Source organism: Xiphophorus hellerii, chromosome 23, assembly GCF_003331165.1.
Source record: "Xiphophorus hellerii strain 12219 chromosome 23, Xiphophorus_hellerii-4.1, whole genome shotgun sequence".
NCBI classification, from domain to species: domain Eukaryota; kingdom Metazoa; phylum Chordata; class Actinopteri; order Cyprinodontiformes; family Poeciliidae; genus Xiphophorus; species Xiphophorus hellerii.
Window position 1 is genome coordinate 21,891,249 of NC_045694.1, and position 17,046 is coordinate 21,908,294.

Sequence of the window (17,046 nt, forward strand, 5' to 3'; positions counted from 1 at the left end):
CAGTAATAAGCACTCACTCACAGCTCGGAGTCAGGAGTATCATCTGACAATCAGCACCTCTGAGCTTCTCCATTCCTAAATTAGGGGAATGGCTGCAGCGCGGACTCCAGCAAGTGGTTGCAGACCCATTGTCTCTCTATTGTCAGGTCCGCTCCGACACTTACGTCAGCAGACGCCCTTATCCACCGCGCTCAAAGGAGTCTTCTTGTAACGCTCCATGAGTCCTCAGGTCAGAGGTCACCTGTGGCCTCTGGTCTCCAGGACGACAGCCTGGCAGTCCCCTGGACCCTCACCACCCTCTTCCCTCACACAAATACTAAGAAGCAGCTCTTGTCCCCAAAAACTCTCCTGTACATTTAAAGGAGTGTAAGTTTCAGCCCAAACATTTACAACCAAACTCCTTTCAGGCGGAGAGCAGGAGGCCACCAGAGCTGCAGAGCGACCCGGGCTGAAAGCCAAATCTAAATGTTTCATATCTTTCAAAGATAAACATGCTGACCACACTTGCTTCATTGTAAAATAACCTGCCCCCCTGACAGCATCACTGTGATTCTGGTTAAAGTCCTGTGCTCCGGTCTGCATAAAGTTACCCAGACCTCCAACACCAAGCACCAACACCCCCTCTGCTGCAGGACTGCATGTGGACGGAGATCAGAAAAACTCACCATGCTCTCTGTGCAGGTCATCTCATTGATCAACACTGGCACTCTGCTGCAGTTTTCTATGCTCGCTGCGTGGATTAAATGAAATCAAAACAAACGCAGTCGACGGGGCTGCGAAGGATTTTTTTTTTCCCCCCTTGGACTTCAGGGCCGAACAGCGGACGGCGACCAGCCTGTGAGCCGAGAGAGAGAGTAGCAGACTGGGACTGCTGTTTCTCTTCCCTCCCGGACGTTTGAAAAGAGGAGAGAGAGGGAGAGAGGCAGACTGATCTGCCCCCCCGTTGATTGCACAGACACACTTACAGATAAGAGGAAATACAGCGACATCTACCGACCGGGTGAGAAAGTGCGCCGATATAGCCTTTACAGCCTGCATTTTCACCGTCTTAATAACAATTTTAATGTAGAACAACTTATTTAATTAACGCAAAATCAGTTGTTAAATTGTAATAGATTAAATGAAGATTATTCCGTTATTCTTTTAAAAGATGATTAAAATATGTCTGCTGACCAGGAGTGAAAACTGAATTGTTACTTGCTGATGTACTTACAATCAGTTACAGTGTGGATAAAACATTTTCCTTGTACAGGTAGCAGAAATTGATGTTATCTATAAAATATGACTCTGTGAACACAACTTTTTAAACTACATTTGCCAAATTGTCTTGTATAAATCCTCTTTGGGCCCCAAATCCTGCAGATGATCCTAAGCAGTTGAAGAAAATCACTTATTTACTAGGTCAGCCCTCATTTCTAAAACAAAATCAACTTTGAAATTACATTCTGTGGTTCCAGTCAAATATTTTTATGTAGAGGAGCTTGGTTTCATCTTATTTTCTATTTATAAATCATATAGAGAACATTAATAAGCAACCTGTTATGGGTGTAAATGTTAAATTTAAACATTTTTTATATATATTAATTGAGACTGGACATGTTCCAAAAGCAAAAAAAGAACATTTTAAACATTTTAACACTTTAAAAACTGAAGTTTAGAAGTGTATATTTGTTAGTAATATGTTGATAAAGTATTATTATCTCATCATATCTTATTTATTTGGATTTGTGTTTCTGCATGAAGTCGCATCTTAATGCAGCAAATATCAGTATTCCATGTACAACAAAGTTATGTGCATATGGAGAACTTGGATAGAACAGAGTAAGTTATAAAAGCTGTAAAACGTTTAAAAAATAATAACTTGTTTTGCACACATATCCTGACATGAGTCGCAAGAGGACAAGGATTTCGTTAGCCTTTTTTCTGTTCAACTTTTTGATCATTTTTATACGTCAGAAAGAAGTTAGGAAATGGACACACATTTCTTTTGGTGCAAAAAGTTTTATTATCCGACCTTGAGCATTTGATATTCATCTTGCATTTATGTTGCATCACGATTTCATCACTCACAGCCTCCAAAGGTCCTCATTGCGGTTTATGTTTCTCTGTTTCTGACTAATTCACTTCTCATTCTCTGACAGGGTAAGACACTGCTCTGATCTACAGTCTCTGTTGCCTCAGTGATGCCGTCCAGCTGGGGATCACACCGGCAGTTTCCTAGTTTTGGGGACAACTTTAACAGTGGTGGACACCGATTTGGCTCCCTGAAGGTTCTGGGCAGTGCAGGTGTACGTCCCCTGGTCCACATCCCTCACCTCATCCACCTGGAGAACGGACTGAAACTGCTGCCGAAATGCTTCTCCGCTGACCGGAATCGTCGTCTCCTCTGTGTAAAGAGGCCTCCCGATCTGCATCCAGGGCAAAAAAACCCAAAAAACTCCATTCAGCAAAAACTGTGAACAAAGATCCAAACTTAGTTACATATGCTTAATGGGTCAAATCATGGTGTAATTAATATCAAATGCACCGATAGATGAGTTGTTGGGGTGATCAAACTCGTACCTAAAAGTCTTTTCTGTATCTCAACTTAGTAAATAAAATGCAAAGATACAGAACAAAGAGACCTTGGATCCATGTGATCAGTCATAAATTACCATGTTGTTTGCTGTGGACATTGTTGTCCTACTGGTGATTGATATTGATCACACTTTGTTATCTGATGTGTGATTTTATTTGGATGTAAAATTAGAGTGGTAGCATCCATTTTTTTTGGAAGTAAACAATGCTAATCTTTGAAAACCATGATTTCAGTCAGGATATCTGCTCTCCCTTTACACCAATAATTAAATTCATGATATCTGATGGACTCTTTCATCGTTTCACTTTTGCTTATAATATGTTCTACTTTTGCAATGACTTGCAAAAGTACCATAAAAGTTGTATTTTTTTTAAGTAAGCTTTTAAGCCCATGCAACCATTCACAGTAAATTGTGGCTTTGATTAATTTGCATAGTAATCTAAAAAATAAACAGTTACCACAAAAGCGGCATCATTTGTAAAAAAGTAACATTTTCATATCTAGCCATTTTTTCTCTGCCACACTACCATGCATAGCGTAAGTCGGTGTAAAGTCTTTAGAGCAGCTCTCCTGACCTGCTGTCCTGGGTATTCCCAGTTGAACTCTATGAAAACGTCTCGTTCTCCCACTGCACTGCAGGCCACACGCAGGTTGTCCCCCACAGCCACTGAGCTTGATGATGCCTGGATCACCGGAGCAGGAGGAGCCATGGGGTCTAATGGTACGGATAGAAAATGTACCATTAGTACACTCAAAAAAAGACAAAGCAAGCTTTTCAGTAAGATATAGGAGCTTTTTTTAAGTCAATAATTCCTTAATGTTAATGGAAAAAAATACTAGTTCCTACTACTAAATGTATTTTCTGACAGTTTCGGGCTATGGTGTTTGGATGTGCTATGATCTACAAGAGGTAAACGTCGATTAAGACAAATAAAATTAGACAATCTGATCCTGAATGGTATACCATTGTAGAAATCCTGACCTCTATGCCGGTTTGCTTTGTTTAAAGTTGTTGAACAGACAGAAAATGAGCTGAGTTTTAATCGGTTTGGAGTATCTGATCAGTTTTATACAGCAATCGAATATTCAATCAAACACCTGTGGACATAAACTCATCGACAGTGCTCACAGTTGACATAGATGAGGATATACTTGGTGGAGCTCTGCCTCAGGTTTCCCAGAGCAGCCACACAGTGCAACACTCCGGCGTGATGCGGCCGTGGCCGATGGATGGTGAAGCCCTTCCTGCTGTTGAAGGAGATCTCCGTCCCGTCCACTGACACTTCCCCCGGTGGGAACTCACGGTGCAGAGTGACTTTTGCCTCAGGCGACGTCACCTGGCAGGGGAGGACTGTCGGCCAGTTGCTTCTCAGCTGGATCATTTCATAGTGGCTAGATGATGGGATGAATAATTCTCGTGGGTCTGGTTTGAACGACGAGAGAGGTTGATTATAAGATTAGTTAGGTTCGGCTGATGACTCTTGATTGGTCAATATCCTGAACCTCTTTTTACCTTGTCGTCACAGTTCCAGCTGTATATTTTACAATTTTACTCTCACTGTTTGGCAGGTTATGCCAAGTTGCTCTTTCCTTCTTAGAAATTTCCTCCACATATGAAGAGCAAGACAAATTTACCTTACATGTATACCATCCTGTCATATATTTCCTATTTTCTGTTGAATAAATATATTCGAAGAAAAGGTTGAATGTTTCAGTAACAGTTCCTTGTGGGATTATGGTATTGCAATAAATTTATTTTTAGGATTTTACACATATTTACCAGGGTGAAAAATGTACAAAAGAAAATGTTTTTCTACTGTACCTGGAAAGAAGATGAAGACTTTGATAGCTTTGTTGTACTCCCTCCTGCAGTCTTTGTCTTCACAATACATGGGGAAACAGGTATACTCCCCTGTGTCTGCAACAGTTGTGTTGACTAATGTCAGGAGGCTAAAGCGTTCTTGTTGGACAATCCTGCAGATTGAAAAGAAGCACATAAAGAACAAACAGATTTGCGCACATCCCATTTCCTGTCTTCGTCATGCACAATACAGATTTATGAACATGTGTCTTACACAAGCCGTCCTTCATCCTCCTCCACATAAAGGGGGACGCTCCACTGCACAGGTTTGCCCCTGCACCTCAGGCTCAGTGTGTCTCCTGTCTGCACGCTCAGGGTCTCTCCCACTTTCTTAAAAACACCTCTGCCAAGAACCTTAATGCAGAAAGTACATAATTTTTTAAAATATGACAATTTTGACAGCATAAGAGAGATGCACACCTCCCTCTGTAAGATGCTGTTTCCTACTTGTGTGAGTGATGTCTTGGTCTGAGCTGCAGCTGTAGGTTTGGTCTTTGCTTTAACCATCTCAGCTCTTTGCCTTTTATTTGTTGCTTTCTTTGGTGTGGACGTTCTTCCACGAGTCGTTTTCTCTTCTTTGGCATCTTTTTTTACCAGTGCAAAACCCAGAGTGCAGGCAAAATAACAGTTAGCACAGGGGAGACTGCTTGATGCCATGAACGTGTCGTTAAATCATTTGCCACCTTTTGAAGTAGACCAACAGAAATGCTGCATCCTTGGCATTTCCAGAAGCGCATGTACAGAAGTGCAAAGTGAAGGAATGAATTCACTTACCCGACTCAAAGACTATAGCGCAAACAAGGAGAGCGCTCAGCACCAGCCTCCACTTCAACTCAGATAACTTCAGCAAACTCATCATTGATCTGCTGATGTCCAAAGTGGTGTGTAAACTCTTAGTTCGGATAGTTCAGAAAGAAAGAGAAAGCTCTGCACAAACAAGAAGAAGACTTGTAGAAGAGGCGAGAGTGGACGCGCAAAATCACACATTCCTTTAACTGAGGGCAGATCAGTAGTACCACAAATTCCTCTGGAGTCCCTGGACCAATAAGGGCCCAGAGCCTGTTTGTTTAGCTGCAGGACTGGAATAGAGCAATCAATGGCAGCACAAGCCTGGCCCTCACAGATGCTGCCCAGAAAATTGACGGTGGGTGCAGAGTTAAAAACATTTAGTGACCAATAAACCCTGTGGTCTGCATTCACAAACTTAGGAAATATTAAATACAACAACAGTTAGCTTTTAAATTAATCATGCAACCACACTTAAAAATTATGCTAATAATGTTTATTTTTGTGTATTTTTCATAAATACCTCATGGTTGTTGATAGTTCAAACAATAATCCAACTGCTTCAAAACCTCTGACTCATTTTCACAGTTCCCTGAACTGATGTACATCTGAATTTAGGTTCTGAGATCTATTAAAAACAAATCAACTTCTTTAATGGCAGCCATCCTGTTTCAGGGAATGCACAGTAAAAAAAATAATTTGCAATTTTTAAACATATGATTATTGGTGCTTTATTAATTTTTTTGTAATATGGGAGTTACAATGAGGTTTGGGATTTACACAGATTAATTGTAAAGTTCTTATAACATTATATGTTATTCAAAAATATGTTTTTTGGACATTTAATCATTGGATTCATTACTGTTTATACTGTATTTATTATTAATATTACATAAAATGTGGTTTCAAACAGAGTTTTACGATCTGACCGATATATTTTCTTTTAAAAAAATTGCTTCTGAGTTCAACACAGTTTAACTTCAGAGTTAAATTGAAAGATTAAAATGTTAGTTTGAACTTCAATAGTCAATAATGTGTTAACATCAAACAATTTTTTTGTCTTTTTTTTTTTTTTTTTTTAGCAAATTCAACCTGATCAAATCCACACTTGAGTCGTCTGATGGCCCTTTTCCCCCCACAAACAGCCTCTCGGACAGTGGTTTAAAACACCTCTTACTCCATAATAGCAACATTTAAAAAATTATTTTTAAATCTCCAGTTGCCTTTAAAAGTTTTTCAACAGAAGCTATTACTATATTTTCTACAAATTTGATCATGTGTCAAGAACTTGGTAGATTTTCTTAAGCCATATTGATGGTCACTAAGTAATTAATTTTTCTTCAAAATCTTATCCATTGATTTACCACCCGCTTCGGATGTTATCATCCCATAGAATGGCGATTATCAATCATCCAAAGCGGGTGGATTTACACACATGCTTCTCAGGAACCTTCGACAACTAAGAAAACAGTTATAGAAATAAGTTATAAGTTATAGAAAGTATCCTTATTGTCATTCTTACAGATGGGGAAACATTTCCTCCTTTCCTGTAGTATTGTAGTCCCATTTTGTTTTCCTGAACTTCAATTTGCACAGCAACACAAAATTATTACCAAAAAATAAATAAATGGCACTACCCATTTCTTATATAGATTGAAAAATATTCATTGTTTATCTATACAGGAATGGATAAATCCACTGTTATTTGTTAGTCGTAATGTTATGTTAAGAAATGCTTGTTTTTCCACATAAAAACTGATGTAACAAAATCTCAACTTCTCCAAACTAAAACTCTCAGCTAACTTTACTGGGATTTCCAACATATTATGCATGTTTAGCTAAAGTGTAGGTGTGAAAATTGCTTCCTTTAGAACAAAAAACTAAACTAAAATTATTTTAAAAAAAAGTGGTATATGTGGCTCTGGTGCTATAATGACTTCATTGTTCTCTTTTTATTTTTACGGTTCTGCCAGCGGGAAGGTCATAAAAAATCCAGTTTATCATTGCATATACGGTAATTTGTAATATGATTATCTTTGTTGCAAAACTCTTCGACACTTGGAAATCGCAACAAATTCAAAGCATACTGTGTGCTGAGTGAGGATTTTATATGTTTCCTTGAGGTGACAACTAAGCTGGGATCTTGAGCAGCAAAAAGAAAAGCTGTTCTGAAAGGTTCTTTTGTTCCCTGTTTCCTGTGGCTGAAGAGACATTTCTGGAAGAATGGTAGTGATATTTATTGTTTTATTTCACTTCCAGTCAACCTGCGACAAAAGTAACTCCAGGTTACAATTAAATGTTTTCTTTTTTTTCCTTTTTAAATTAAGGAATACATTTACAGAATTTGAGCAAATATGCAAAATGTTCATATTTACATGTAAAAATGCAATGCAATTTTTAGCAAAGTTATGTTTAAACAACATAAAAAGGACGAACCAAATATGATGTTACGCAAAATGGCATTTTGTATATAGTACATCTGCTTGTGCCTAGAAGCAAAAAAAAAAAAAAAAAAAAAAAAAAAAAGAACGAAAAAGCAAACAAAATGATGCAGTTTAAAATCATTATTACTATTACAAAATGGCAACAATTTTAAGGGCAAATACAATATTCTCCAATTTAATGTATCAAAATGTTACATGTCTACAAAATATTAATTGTTTTGTTTATTAGTCTTTTTCATTTTTTAACAATAGTGCGAGAGGCAACATAAATACACAAATATGTTAAATAATTTAATTTACTTAAAAATATTTGTTTCTCTCCAAGGCCTTTTAGTAAATGCAGTAAATTTCTCTGAACCTAAACATGCTGATTATGCGGTGATGTGTTACACAGTACAAATATCTGACTGGGAAGATGTAACTCAGTTTCAGATAAGGAAAAAAAAAATGCTCCCCTACTTGGACATTTCTTTCCAAATGTTCAGCAAACCTGCTTACTGGCACTTTTGGTCAATAAAACCCACAAAAGTAGATACTAATCGGTGCATGTAGAATTTAGTTACACAGTTATTACGTAGTGACTCTACGTAACATCTCAGTGTCTTTACCCCCATTTTTGCTCAAAACTTCTCCTCTTTAATTATGTCCGTGTCTGTTTTGCTGCTGACTGTTTCGATGTCGGTTCTGTCGGTTCTGTCGGTCCTGTCGGTCCTGTTGGTCCTGAGTCGCTTCCTCTGAACGCTGTTGCGGACTCCGTAGCCAAAATAGATAACTAACCCTGCAGAGAGGGGAATCAGGCGCATGGTTGTTGAAGGGCAGCAGGGATGATAGAGTTTTTAAATGACTGAAGAAGCAGAAGAGTGACTAAATCTTACCCACTAACATCCAGATAGCATATCGCAGCCATGTGGCTGAGCCTAACTGCACCATCAGGTAGACATTGATGAGCGTGCTCAGTAGAGGTAGAGCTGGCAGAAATGGCACCTAAGATGAAAATCTGAGTTAGAAGGGTTTTTTTTTTAAATGATGTTCTTTACAAAGTGAACTTCAATTTAGGCATGGGCCTTTGTATGATTCTCCAGGTATTATAACAGAGTACGCATTTTCCAATTTCCTTTGTTTAAAACAGAAAATCAAAACGTTTGCTGGAACTGGCAATGAGTCTTTTTGACTGAGTTGGAGAAATTCTGGTTCGCTCTTCTTTGGTAAAGTAGTTCCAACAGACTGAGCTATGCAAATAAAAGACAACCTTCCAGTCACTATGTCTTAACCATTAACTTTGAAGCAGTATGATGAAAGCTGCAACCATCCCACACCAACTGGACTTTAGCTACCCTTACCATAAAAGTTGCCTTTGTGGGATTCTGTGGTTGAATCCAGATGAAGATTAAAATGAGAAGCAGGAGGAAGGAAAAGATGCAAACAAGCACCACGCTCCATGCCTCTACGTTTACCAGAGCGTCTATGGCTTGAGTCAAGGTGACGCACAGTGCAACCACACATACAACTGCACAGAGACAAATAAAGAGCAACGATCAAACCATGAGCCAGAAAGGGAATGTTTCCACTAAAAACGCTGGCATCTCTTACCAGAACTTATAGTTAGGATTGTGACTCTTCGTGCTGTGACAGAGTTGGGAGATGAGGGAGGCTTCAGGAAGTGAAACTTGGGCTTTGGTTCTTTGACCTGCAGGTCCGCGTCTTCAGATGGGGCAGCCTGGTACCTTATGTACACAAAAAGGACACGTGTGTTGTGTGTTTTCATTTTGATTTTAGGAACTGAGATTTATAAGTTTAAGAAGCAGAGATATGGAGAGAAAATCTCTGGTGAGCTGAATCAGAAGATTATTTACTTAATCTAAACTAACTTTTGGAAAATTAGGGTTATGATTTGCATTTTCTAAAGAAAGCACACAGAAACAGTTTTTTTTAGTATAAGATGTTCAAACTAATTCACACACATGGTGCCACACCATCTTTTTTCCAAATACAGTATATATATATATATATATATAATGTATGACTACGGTACTAGTAGTCTTTTATGATTGTTTTTAAAGCAGAAGCAGAATCAGCTCAATTTGGGATCTGTAGGTCAAACATTCAGAAAAAGAAATTTCACAACTGTACCTCAGCATCAGGATGCATATTGCTACAAGTGTGTAGGCAAACAGAGTACCAATGGACATCATTTCCACCAGGGCTTCCAGGTCAAACAGGAGACCCATAATGGCTGAATATATAAACGTAAAGAGATACATAATATCACTTTGAGTTCAAGTCATAAACGCCAGTGCAAACTTTTTAAAACAGCCTGAATTTCTGTACCTGCCACAACTCCGGACGATATGGTGGCTATAGCGGGACTGCCTTTGGCAGTGACTTTGGTCAAAGGCTGGAAAAGCAGCCCGTCTCTTGCCATGGCGAAGAGAACCCGAGGCATCGGGAACATGGAGCCCAGCAGGCTGCAGAAAAAAAGTGCAATCAGGGTCAAACAACAACACCATTATGGTTGTTTGGGCCTCACAAACAGAAAGACTGATTGTTGCCATTGACTTCACTTGATTTAAATAAAAGTTACTCGGTCAGCATTCTTTTTCTTGACCCCTGAGCAAACTGATATGAGCGGTGGCCATTGTTTCAGCGCTCACTATGTTTCCACCGTGTCTTTAGCATCTTCTTTCATGACTTTCAATGGTTGTCAAGAAAACATAACATTTGAATTGATTGTTAACACAAACTTGGGTCTCGATTTTTTTCAGCCTCATGAATGCATATTATTTGCGCCTGGATTACCAAAACAAATAATGCATTCAGCCCATCTTTGGAAATCAAATTATTGGGTCTGAGAATGTCCTCCTAAGTCTGACACCAACTCCAAGTTCATGTACCACAATGTTTACACATGAAACATCATGAAACTTGCAGGAATTATTTACACTGATGATTATTTTTTTATAACATTGGGACAGACACAGTACTTCACCGTTTTGTATTTGTCCTTTAGTGATTGTATAAAATGGGTGAGAAACACATTGTTATCAGCTCTTCTTGCGTACTGTAGTTAACTTGGTCACTAATCACAAAAAAATGTGAAAACTCCACAGGTTTTTTCAACATGCTGAACTCAGCTGGATGTCGTCTTCAGGGCAGAGTCAGGGCTACTGAGGCACATCAAATGCGACATTAGCTGTGGACTGAAGCCTGCAAACACGTCCAGAACAAAGCGGTACTTTTAAACTCCAGTTGAAATTTTGCTGGGCAAGGCTTGGCCAATCGGGGATAACATATCTTTATTATTTCCACCAAAGCTTTGCAGAGTAAATTCAGAATTTTTTTTTTTTTTTTTACTGCGTAATCCATGGACGCTGCCTGCTCTCTAGCTTTATTACTGACAAGACATGACCACAACTGTATTGTTCTGTGAGGATTCAGACCTGGTGGACAGGGCACACAACGATCCCACAGCCACGGCGTATTTGGCGGGTCCCCAGCCAACGTATTCGAAGGCCACTGGCAGAGGGCTCTTCTCATTGAGCATGTAGTAGGGCATCATCAAGGTGAGGGCAGCAGACACCGCAAAGTAGGCCAGGAAGCATATCAGGAGTGAAGCCACAATGCCCACAGGGACAGATTTCTGAGGGTTTTTCACCTCCTCACCTGAAAAAGGAAGAAGAGATGTGCTTTGTGATGCAATCTTTGAGAGATACAGAAGCTCCACTGCTGCAAATCCTTTCTGGGAGATATCTTTTGTAAACCAGGTAACTGCAGTGCAATTTAAAGTGCTTTATAGCTTAATAGGTTGTAAATTCACTGTATGATCATGCAGGTCTACTAAAGTGTCTTATCACAGTTTCAGAAAATAGTTTTGCTGATATTCTTTATTGCCTTGTTTGTAAAACTTTATAACATCATTCAAAAGGCATCACCAGAGCTAATGGTAGCTGCAATACTTTGCTTTATTGCGTTAAAAATATAATTATCTGTATTTTACTCGTATCTTAGCTATCAAATGTTCAGATGATTTGGTCATAAGAGGAAGAACGCTCCTTTTACCTGTTGTAGCGATGCAGTCAAATCCAACGAAAGCATAGAAACATGTTGCAGCTCCTGCCAATGTGCCGCTGAAGCCATAAGGAAAAAATCCCCCCACTCCGTATTTGCTCGTTATATTGAGGGTGTCGCTCAGGTTGCTGCATGAAGACAGGGCATGATTTTATGTTTACTTAGTCGGATAAGCATGAAGGTAATACTGATGTACTTACAACTCTGTCACTTATTTCTTTACAATTGGAATCCAAGAAGCAGGCCATACGTAGAATTGTTGAAAGTGTTTTAGTTCAATGTTTCTTCAGTCTTTATTATTGTTATTAATATATATTTTTTTTGGCCGTGGATATTTTCAACCCATTTTCAGTCCAGTATTTGATTATCTGATTATTTCAGACAGTCATTTGTTTTGTTTGTTTGTTTGTTTTTCTTTTTACGTTTTGCTTCTTCAACTCAGAATTGTAAATGATCTAAGAATGAAATTGTGACTAAACTTAAAGGGAAACGCAGTTTAGCAAAAAGACAATTTTAGATAAGATTTGGATATATTTTTTCAAATTTTTCTAAGCGCAAACCTTATGTTGTCATGGTCAGCTAAAATTACAGGACAGAAAATGAGTGGAATAGGCTGCAATAGTCCAAAACTAAACTGGTGAAATAACATTTAGGGAAGCCTAACTATTCACCAGGAGCTTATGAAAATATTAGATTTAAGAAAAATGTTGGTTTTGAAACTTTTGCACAGTCCTACATATACATTCAAAAACTGATGGCTATTTGGAAAGAAGTTTTGTGGTTTGGACCAAATATTGGGTCAAACGTTGAACCAGTTTGTTGTACAGAGTAAAGACTAGAAGTGGATTCATCTTTCTTTACAGGCAGCCACTTTAAACTACATACTAACCTTATTGGATTCCACAGAAGGATATGAGAAATGTTAATATGGCAACTTATGCTTTAGAATAATTTCAATGAAATCATGTTTGTTTATTGAAGAGAACATTAGCCTTTTAGCATCTTAACTCAAACATACTATTTAACATTCACACTTTGTCCAAATAATTGCTCATAAAATCAATATACACAGAGACTTATTAGGGTTATTATTATACATTATTGGTTGCTATTCCTTTAGCTCTTTCGCAGTTTTGATGTCTTTTGCCCAACCTTTCCAGGTATGAAGTGGTGAAATCTTTGTTCTAACCCTGGGTAACCTTTTACCTGCCAAGCTGGACATTTTGTATCTTCTTTTGCAACAGACGACTTAAAGTTATTATAAATATTGTCATATGAATAAATGCTGGTGGCAGTTTGCGGTTGGAGTTATTTTTGTTCTATAAGGGGTCACAGCTATAAAACGATAATTGATTGGACAACTGGCCTGTCAGACATCAATCATTTGACAAATTTGACCACGTGTCCTTATAGTTCATCAAAATGTAAACACCTTGGTTTAAGTATATGGTTTTTAAACATCTTGTTTACATATATGACATTTATATAAGCAAGGACAAAATGGCTAGGTATGGTTGCAACTTGGGGGTACAAATTGGTTAAGTAAGTAACTTTGACTCCAAGCTTGTGTGTTGTTGTTTTAATTTGAGGAGCACAAGTGTAAAATAATAATAATAATAATAATAATAATAATAATAATAATAATAATAATAATAATAAACTATCAATTTTAATCACAAGATTACTTGTTTAGTAATCCAGATTATAGATTATTCTTTTTAGCCTCTAAAACTACCTCTTTTGTGGCTTCAGACATGAGTCACTTGGGTTGAAACTTTACCCAGAAACCATGACCCAACACTAATGTGTTAAGTAAAGGATGATCGGACCCAACTGACCCAGGAATTAGTCAGTAAAAAAACACACAAGTTGGGTTCGCTCTTACTTGAATTGTGCTGTGGCGTTTATCAGCGCCTCTTCGCTGATCTGCCAGTTGGCGAGGTTCCCTTTGATAAACCCAGAGATGATAACAAACAGCAGCACTAAGATGTTGATTGCTGTGAAGATCTTGTTGATCATCGTTGACTCTTTCACCCCAAACGCCAATATGCCTTCACGAAAAGCAGATTTATTTTAAATTGACGTGCAGTTTTCTCGTGTTACTCGAGGATGCATCGGTTTGTACCTGAGAGCAGCAAGATGAGACCAGCTGCAAAGACATCTGGGTAAGGAGCCAATCCAGGAAGGCCCATGGAGGCATTTTCCTCGAAGTACTTGGATATGACCCCCCCAATCAGGTCATCGAACGTCCCACTCCATGCCAGAGCAACGCTTGATGTTCCTGAGCAGAAAAAAGGGCCATAAAATGATCATTCTGAGTCACCATTTTAGTGCAGTCATAAACAGAAAATTTGGAAGGAAACATTTCCTTCCCGTGGTGATCATTAAAGCACTTCTGCTTAATCAAGTGGGAAAAAATAAATAGATATGTTTTTTCCCGCAAGAAAAGCTTATGAGAATTTGCTTTTCAGGAGTAAAAGATCAAAGAAAAACATCACAGAGATCCTTCCTTTATCATTTATGGGTTCATTTACATGTCCTTAGAGAGTACGTCAAAATAATGATAATCTGTTTTTGAAATTAAAAAGCTAGTATTGATGGAAATTAACAGGTCAAGAGTCAGCAAGAAAAATAAATATATTCTACCAGCACAGGCAAAAAGAATAACCAACATTAATTTTGGACAAATGAATATAGAAAGAACATTTTATCTTCTAAATGAACTTTAATAAAGTTATTTTTACTTAATAATAATAATAAAAAAAACTTCAGTAAAGAATGTGATACTTGCCTATGACATAGGAGAGCAGCAGATTCCAGCCAGTGATAAAAGCCAGCAGCTCACCAACAGTCACATAGCTGTAAAGGTAAGCCGAGCCCGTTTTGGGAACCCTGGATCCAAACTCCGCGTAGCAAAGTCCGGCAAATATAGACGCCAAGGCAGCGATGAAGAAGGAAATGATAATGCTGGGTCCTGCCGTGTCTCTGGCCACCTCTCCGGAGAGCACATAGACCCCGGCTCCCAGGGTGCTCCCCACGCCCAGGGCGATCAGGTCCAGGGTGGTAAGGCATCGGTTAAAAGTGGACTCTTCCCCATCGGGCTCGATGGGCTTCCTGCGAGAGAGACTCACCAGAAAGGACTTGACCACACCGCACGGCATGCTTCTGCCTGGGGTTCGGATCAGAATAGTGAGGGGATTATATAAGAACCCACAGGCGGGAGAGCAGGTTGATGTTGTGAAGACGGGCAGAGCAAATTTGTGAAAGATCGAGGAGAGAGGAAAAGGACAGGAAGGGCAGATCAGAGGATGTGTCAGTAAATGATTGCCAGGTCAGCTCTCCCTATCAAGAAACATCACTGAGTTCCCTTTTGTGTCCCGTTTTCATTGGAAAAATGTGGAATTAATCTACAGAAGAAAGCAAGTAAAAATCTAGTTTTCTGAGAACATCACTAAAGAATGTCAGAGAATGAGATGTAGAAAACTGAAAACTCACGTCTTTGTAGGTCTCTGCCTCACAGGTGTGTTGAGAGGACACAACAGGATCTGTCATCCCCTTAAAACTATATGTTTCTTTTAATATGTGACCTCCTTTATCTCCCCAAGATATGATAGTGCTGATGCCTGGAATTTCCTTTGCAGTCCACAGGACAGAAAACTACGCCCTGTTTATCGATTGCCCTTTAATCAGTCATTGGTTATAAGCACTATTACTTTGTTGAGTAGCTTTTCTAAAAAAATAAAATAAAAAAATGTTAAAAAATGCAGTGGTCTTACAAAGTGGTCTCAACCCACTCATGCAATTATCCCATCAGAGATAGAGTAGCTGTTCAGGTCACTGTTTCAGGTCCTAATCAATCAATTCTGAAAACAAATGAAGAAAAACAAGAAATCAAAGGCAAACAGAGGTCAGAAGAGGTCGAATGCATATCTTTTCATTTGATTTTTGTTAGACTTGGAGTAAAAAATAACTTGAGTGTTACCGTGTTTGAAAAGTAAGCAGGAATCTGATAAATATGTCAGATCAGAAATATGTCAGAATCAGAGTTTAAATTAGATCAAATTACTGACAGAGAATAACAACTTTATTCATAGGAAGAGAAGCAGAAAAGGGTGACAATTTTTCCCTGTTTCCTGGTGGACATTTACAGTTGTGCTGTTGTTAAGATTCGTAACTTTGATAAACTTCTGATGATAATGCCTGCCAGATAATTCAGTACTTCAAGGTCCACATATCTGTAAGACTTTGTCTCCCTGGAAAAGAACAAGAAACCTCCAAAGGGACGGCAGATTCCCAGCATTTGCCTGTTTTTGATTAGGTTTGCAAATCTGCATTGTATCTCCTGGACATGTTTGCTCAGTGCCTCTCAAGATCCGGGCTTTCATCAGTAACTTAAAGAAACTGAGCAGGCCAGGCTTTCAGCCCCTCAAAGTTCCCTGTTTTCTTTTTTTTTCTTTTAGTGGAGGACAAAGCAGCTTTCATAGCTCATGTATGCGGCGGGCCGTGGAGCTGCTCACTGAGAGGTAGCATTTACCTTCTCGCCTCCAATCATGGGATTTCAGATCACCTAATCCCTCCTGGCATTCACTTCAACAGGCAGAAAGCAGGCGAGCAGGAAGGCGGCCGGCACGGATGGTCAAAGTACCTGTGACCGAATCTGCGCTCAGGCCGGATCTCTCCAGCTGAGATACCATTTCCAGAGAGACAAGGGGTAATGCTTAACTAAATAACAGCGTCCACACACGTGATCTGCAGCTTTATGATCACGCGGCTAATCACGATCCTGTTGATCCTCAACTAATGTTCACTAATGCAACATTTATGGCTCTTTCTTATGCATTAGAAGCAAATCAGACAGAACTCTTATCAGAGACAGTTCGTCAGTAGGACACACTCATTCATGTTGATGCCGAGGTTTTAAATCTGACTTTCTTTGCAGACACGCAAGCGTTTTACCTTTATCTCCGGTCCTACGAGGGGCAACCAGTGGTCTGTGCTGGCGCGACAAAGACAACACAAATATCCGAGCTTGTGACTCGGATGAGGGAAACATTGCTGCCATATATCCAGGACTGGCCTGCATGACCCTCCTACTCAATGGAGTTACTCACAAAGTAGCCTTTCTCACTCCCGACCAGTTTGGGTCATAATGTGCTCATTATTGCACGGAGGCCGAGTGAGAACTGTAAACTGTAAATCCTTCTCAGAATAACCCTAATGATTGAGTGCTCATGTATTCATCTGATGTATTTTTATGGGTTTTCTTTAAGAAGGTGTTCATTTGTACTGGAGCGAGGACCTTTGGCAAACAT

General features: G+C 39.1%; 3 protein-coding genes across 4 annotated transcripts in view; all 3 read right to left on the bottom strand.

Annotated features, from left to right (window-relative positions):
* n4bp3 (NEDD4 binding protein 3) overlaps positions 1–906 on the bottom strand; it is a 30,008-nt gene extending 29,102 nt beyond the window's left edge. The window contains exon 1 of one of the 2 annotated variants that reach the window (XM_032554742.1): positions 666–906. The gene's annotated coding sequence lies outside the window, so the exon portion shown is untranslated. The remainder of the gene's footprint in view (positions 1–665) is intronic. The other variant, XM_032554740.1, reaches the window with a different exon arrangement.
* A 1,088-nt stretch (positions 907–1,994) lies between these two features.
* On the bottom strand, positions 1,995–5,523 carry LOC116714064 (platelet-derived growth factor receptor-like protein). The gene is made up of 7 exons (XM_032554367.1): positions 5,214–5,523; positions 4,887–5,023; positions 4,654–4,793; positions 4,401–4,552; positions 3,708–4,001; positions 3,154–3,293; positions 1,995–2,408 (listed from the first exon to the last, which is right to left on the bottom strand). The coding sequence occupies exons 1-7, from the start codon at positions 5,296–5,298 to the stop codon at positions 2,202–2,204; spliced, it is 1,155 nt and encodes a 384-aa protein (XP_032410258.1). The 5' UTR covers positions 5,299–5,523; the 3' UTR covers positions 1,995–2,201.
* Positions 5,524–7,780: 2,257 nt separating this feature from the next.
* Positions 7,781–15,592, bottom strand: LOC116713938 (cationic amino acid transporter 2). The gene is made up of 12 exons (XM_032554217.1): positions 15,230–15,592; positions 14,526–14,903; positions 13,860–14,015; positions 13,620–13,785; positions 11,726–11,862; positions 11,107–11,329; positions 9,998–10,134; positions 9,800–9,902; positions 9,260–9,393; positions 9,010–9,176; positions 8,545–8,653; positions 7,781–8,447 (listed from the first exon to the last, which is right to left on the bottom strand). The coding sequence occupies exons 2-12, from the start codon at positions 14,893–14,895 to the stop codon at positions 8,290–8,292; spliced, it is 1,860 nt and encodes a 619-aa protein (XP_032410108.1). The 5' UTR covers positions 14,896–14,903; positions 15,230–15,592; the 3' UTR covers positions 7,781–8,289.
* Between the last annotated feature and the right edge of the window lie 1,454 nt (positions 15,593–17,046).

Excerpts from the sequence above, each read along its gene's own strand:
- LOC116714064 (XM_032554367.1), bottom strand. The coding sequence starts at position 5,298 with ATGATGAGTTTGCTGAAGTTATCTGAGTTGAAGTGGAGGCTGGTGCTG. Across the intron at positions 4,002-4,400 it reads AGTCTTCATCTTCTTTCCAG|ACCCACGAGAATTATTCATC; the intron begins GTACAGTAGAAA and ends CGTTCAAACCAG. Across the intron at positions 2,409-3,153 it reads GGGAATACCCAGGACAGCAG|ATCGGGAGGCCTCTTTACAC; the intron begins GTCAGGAGAGCT and ends CCCTGGATGCAG.
- LOC116713938 (XM_032554217.1), bottom strand. The coding sequence starts at position 14,895 with ATGCCGTGCGGTGTGGTCAAGTCCTTTCTGGTGAGTCTCTCTCGCAGG. Across the intron at positions 14,016-14,525 it reads GCTGCTCTCCTATGTCATAG|GAACATCAAGCGTTGCTCTG; the intron begins GCAAGTATCACA and ends TTTTCTGCTCAG. Across the intron at positions 9,394-9,799 it reads ATATGCATCCTGATGCTGAG|GTACCAGGCTGCCCCATCTG; the intron begins GTACAGTTGTGA and ends TGTGTACATAAG.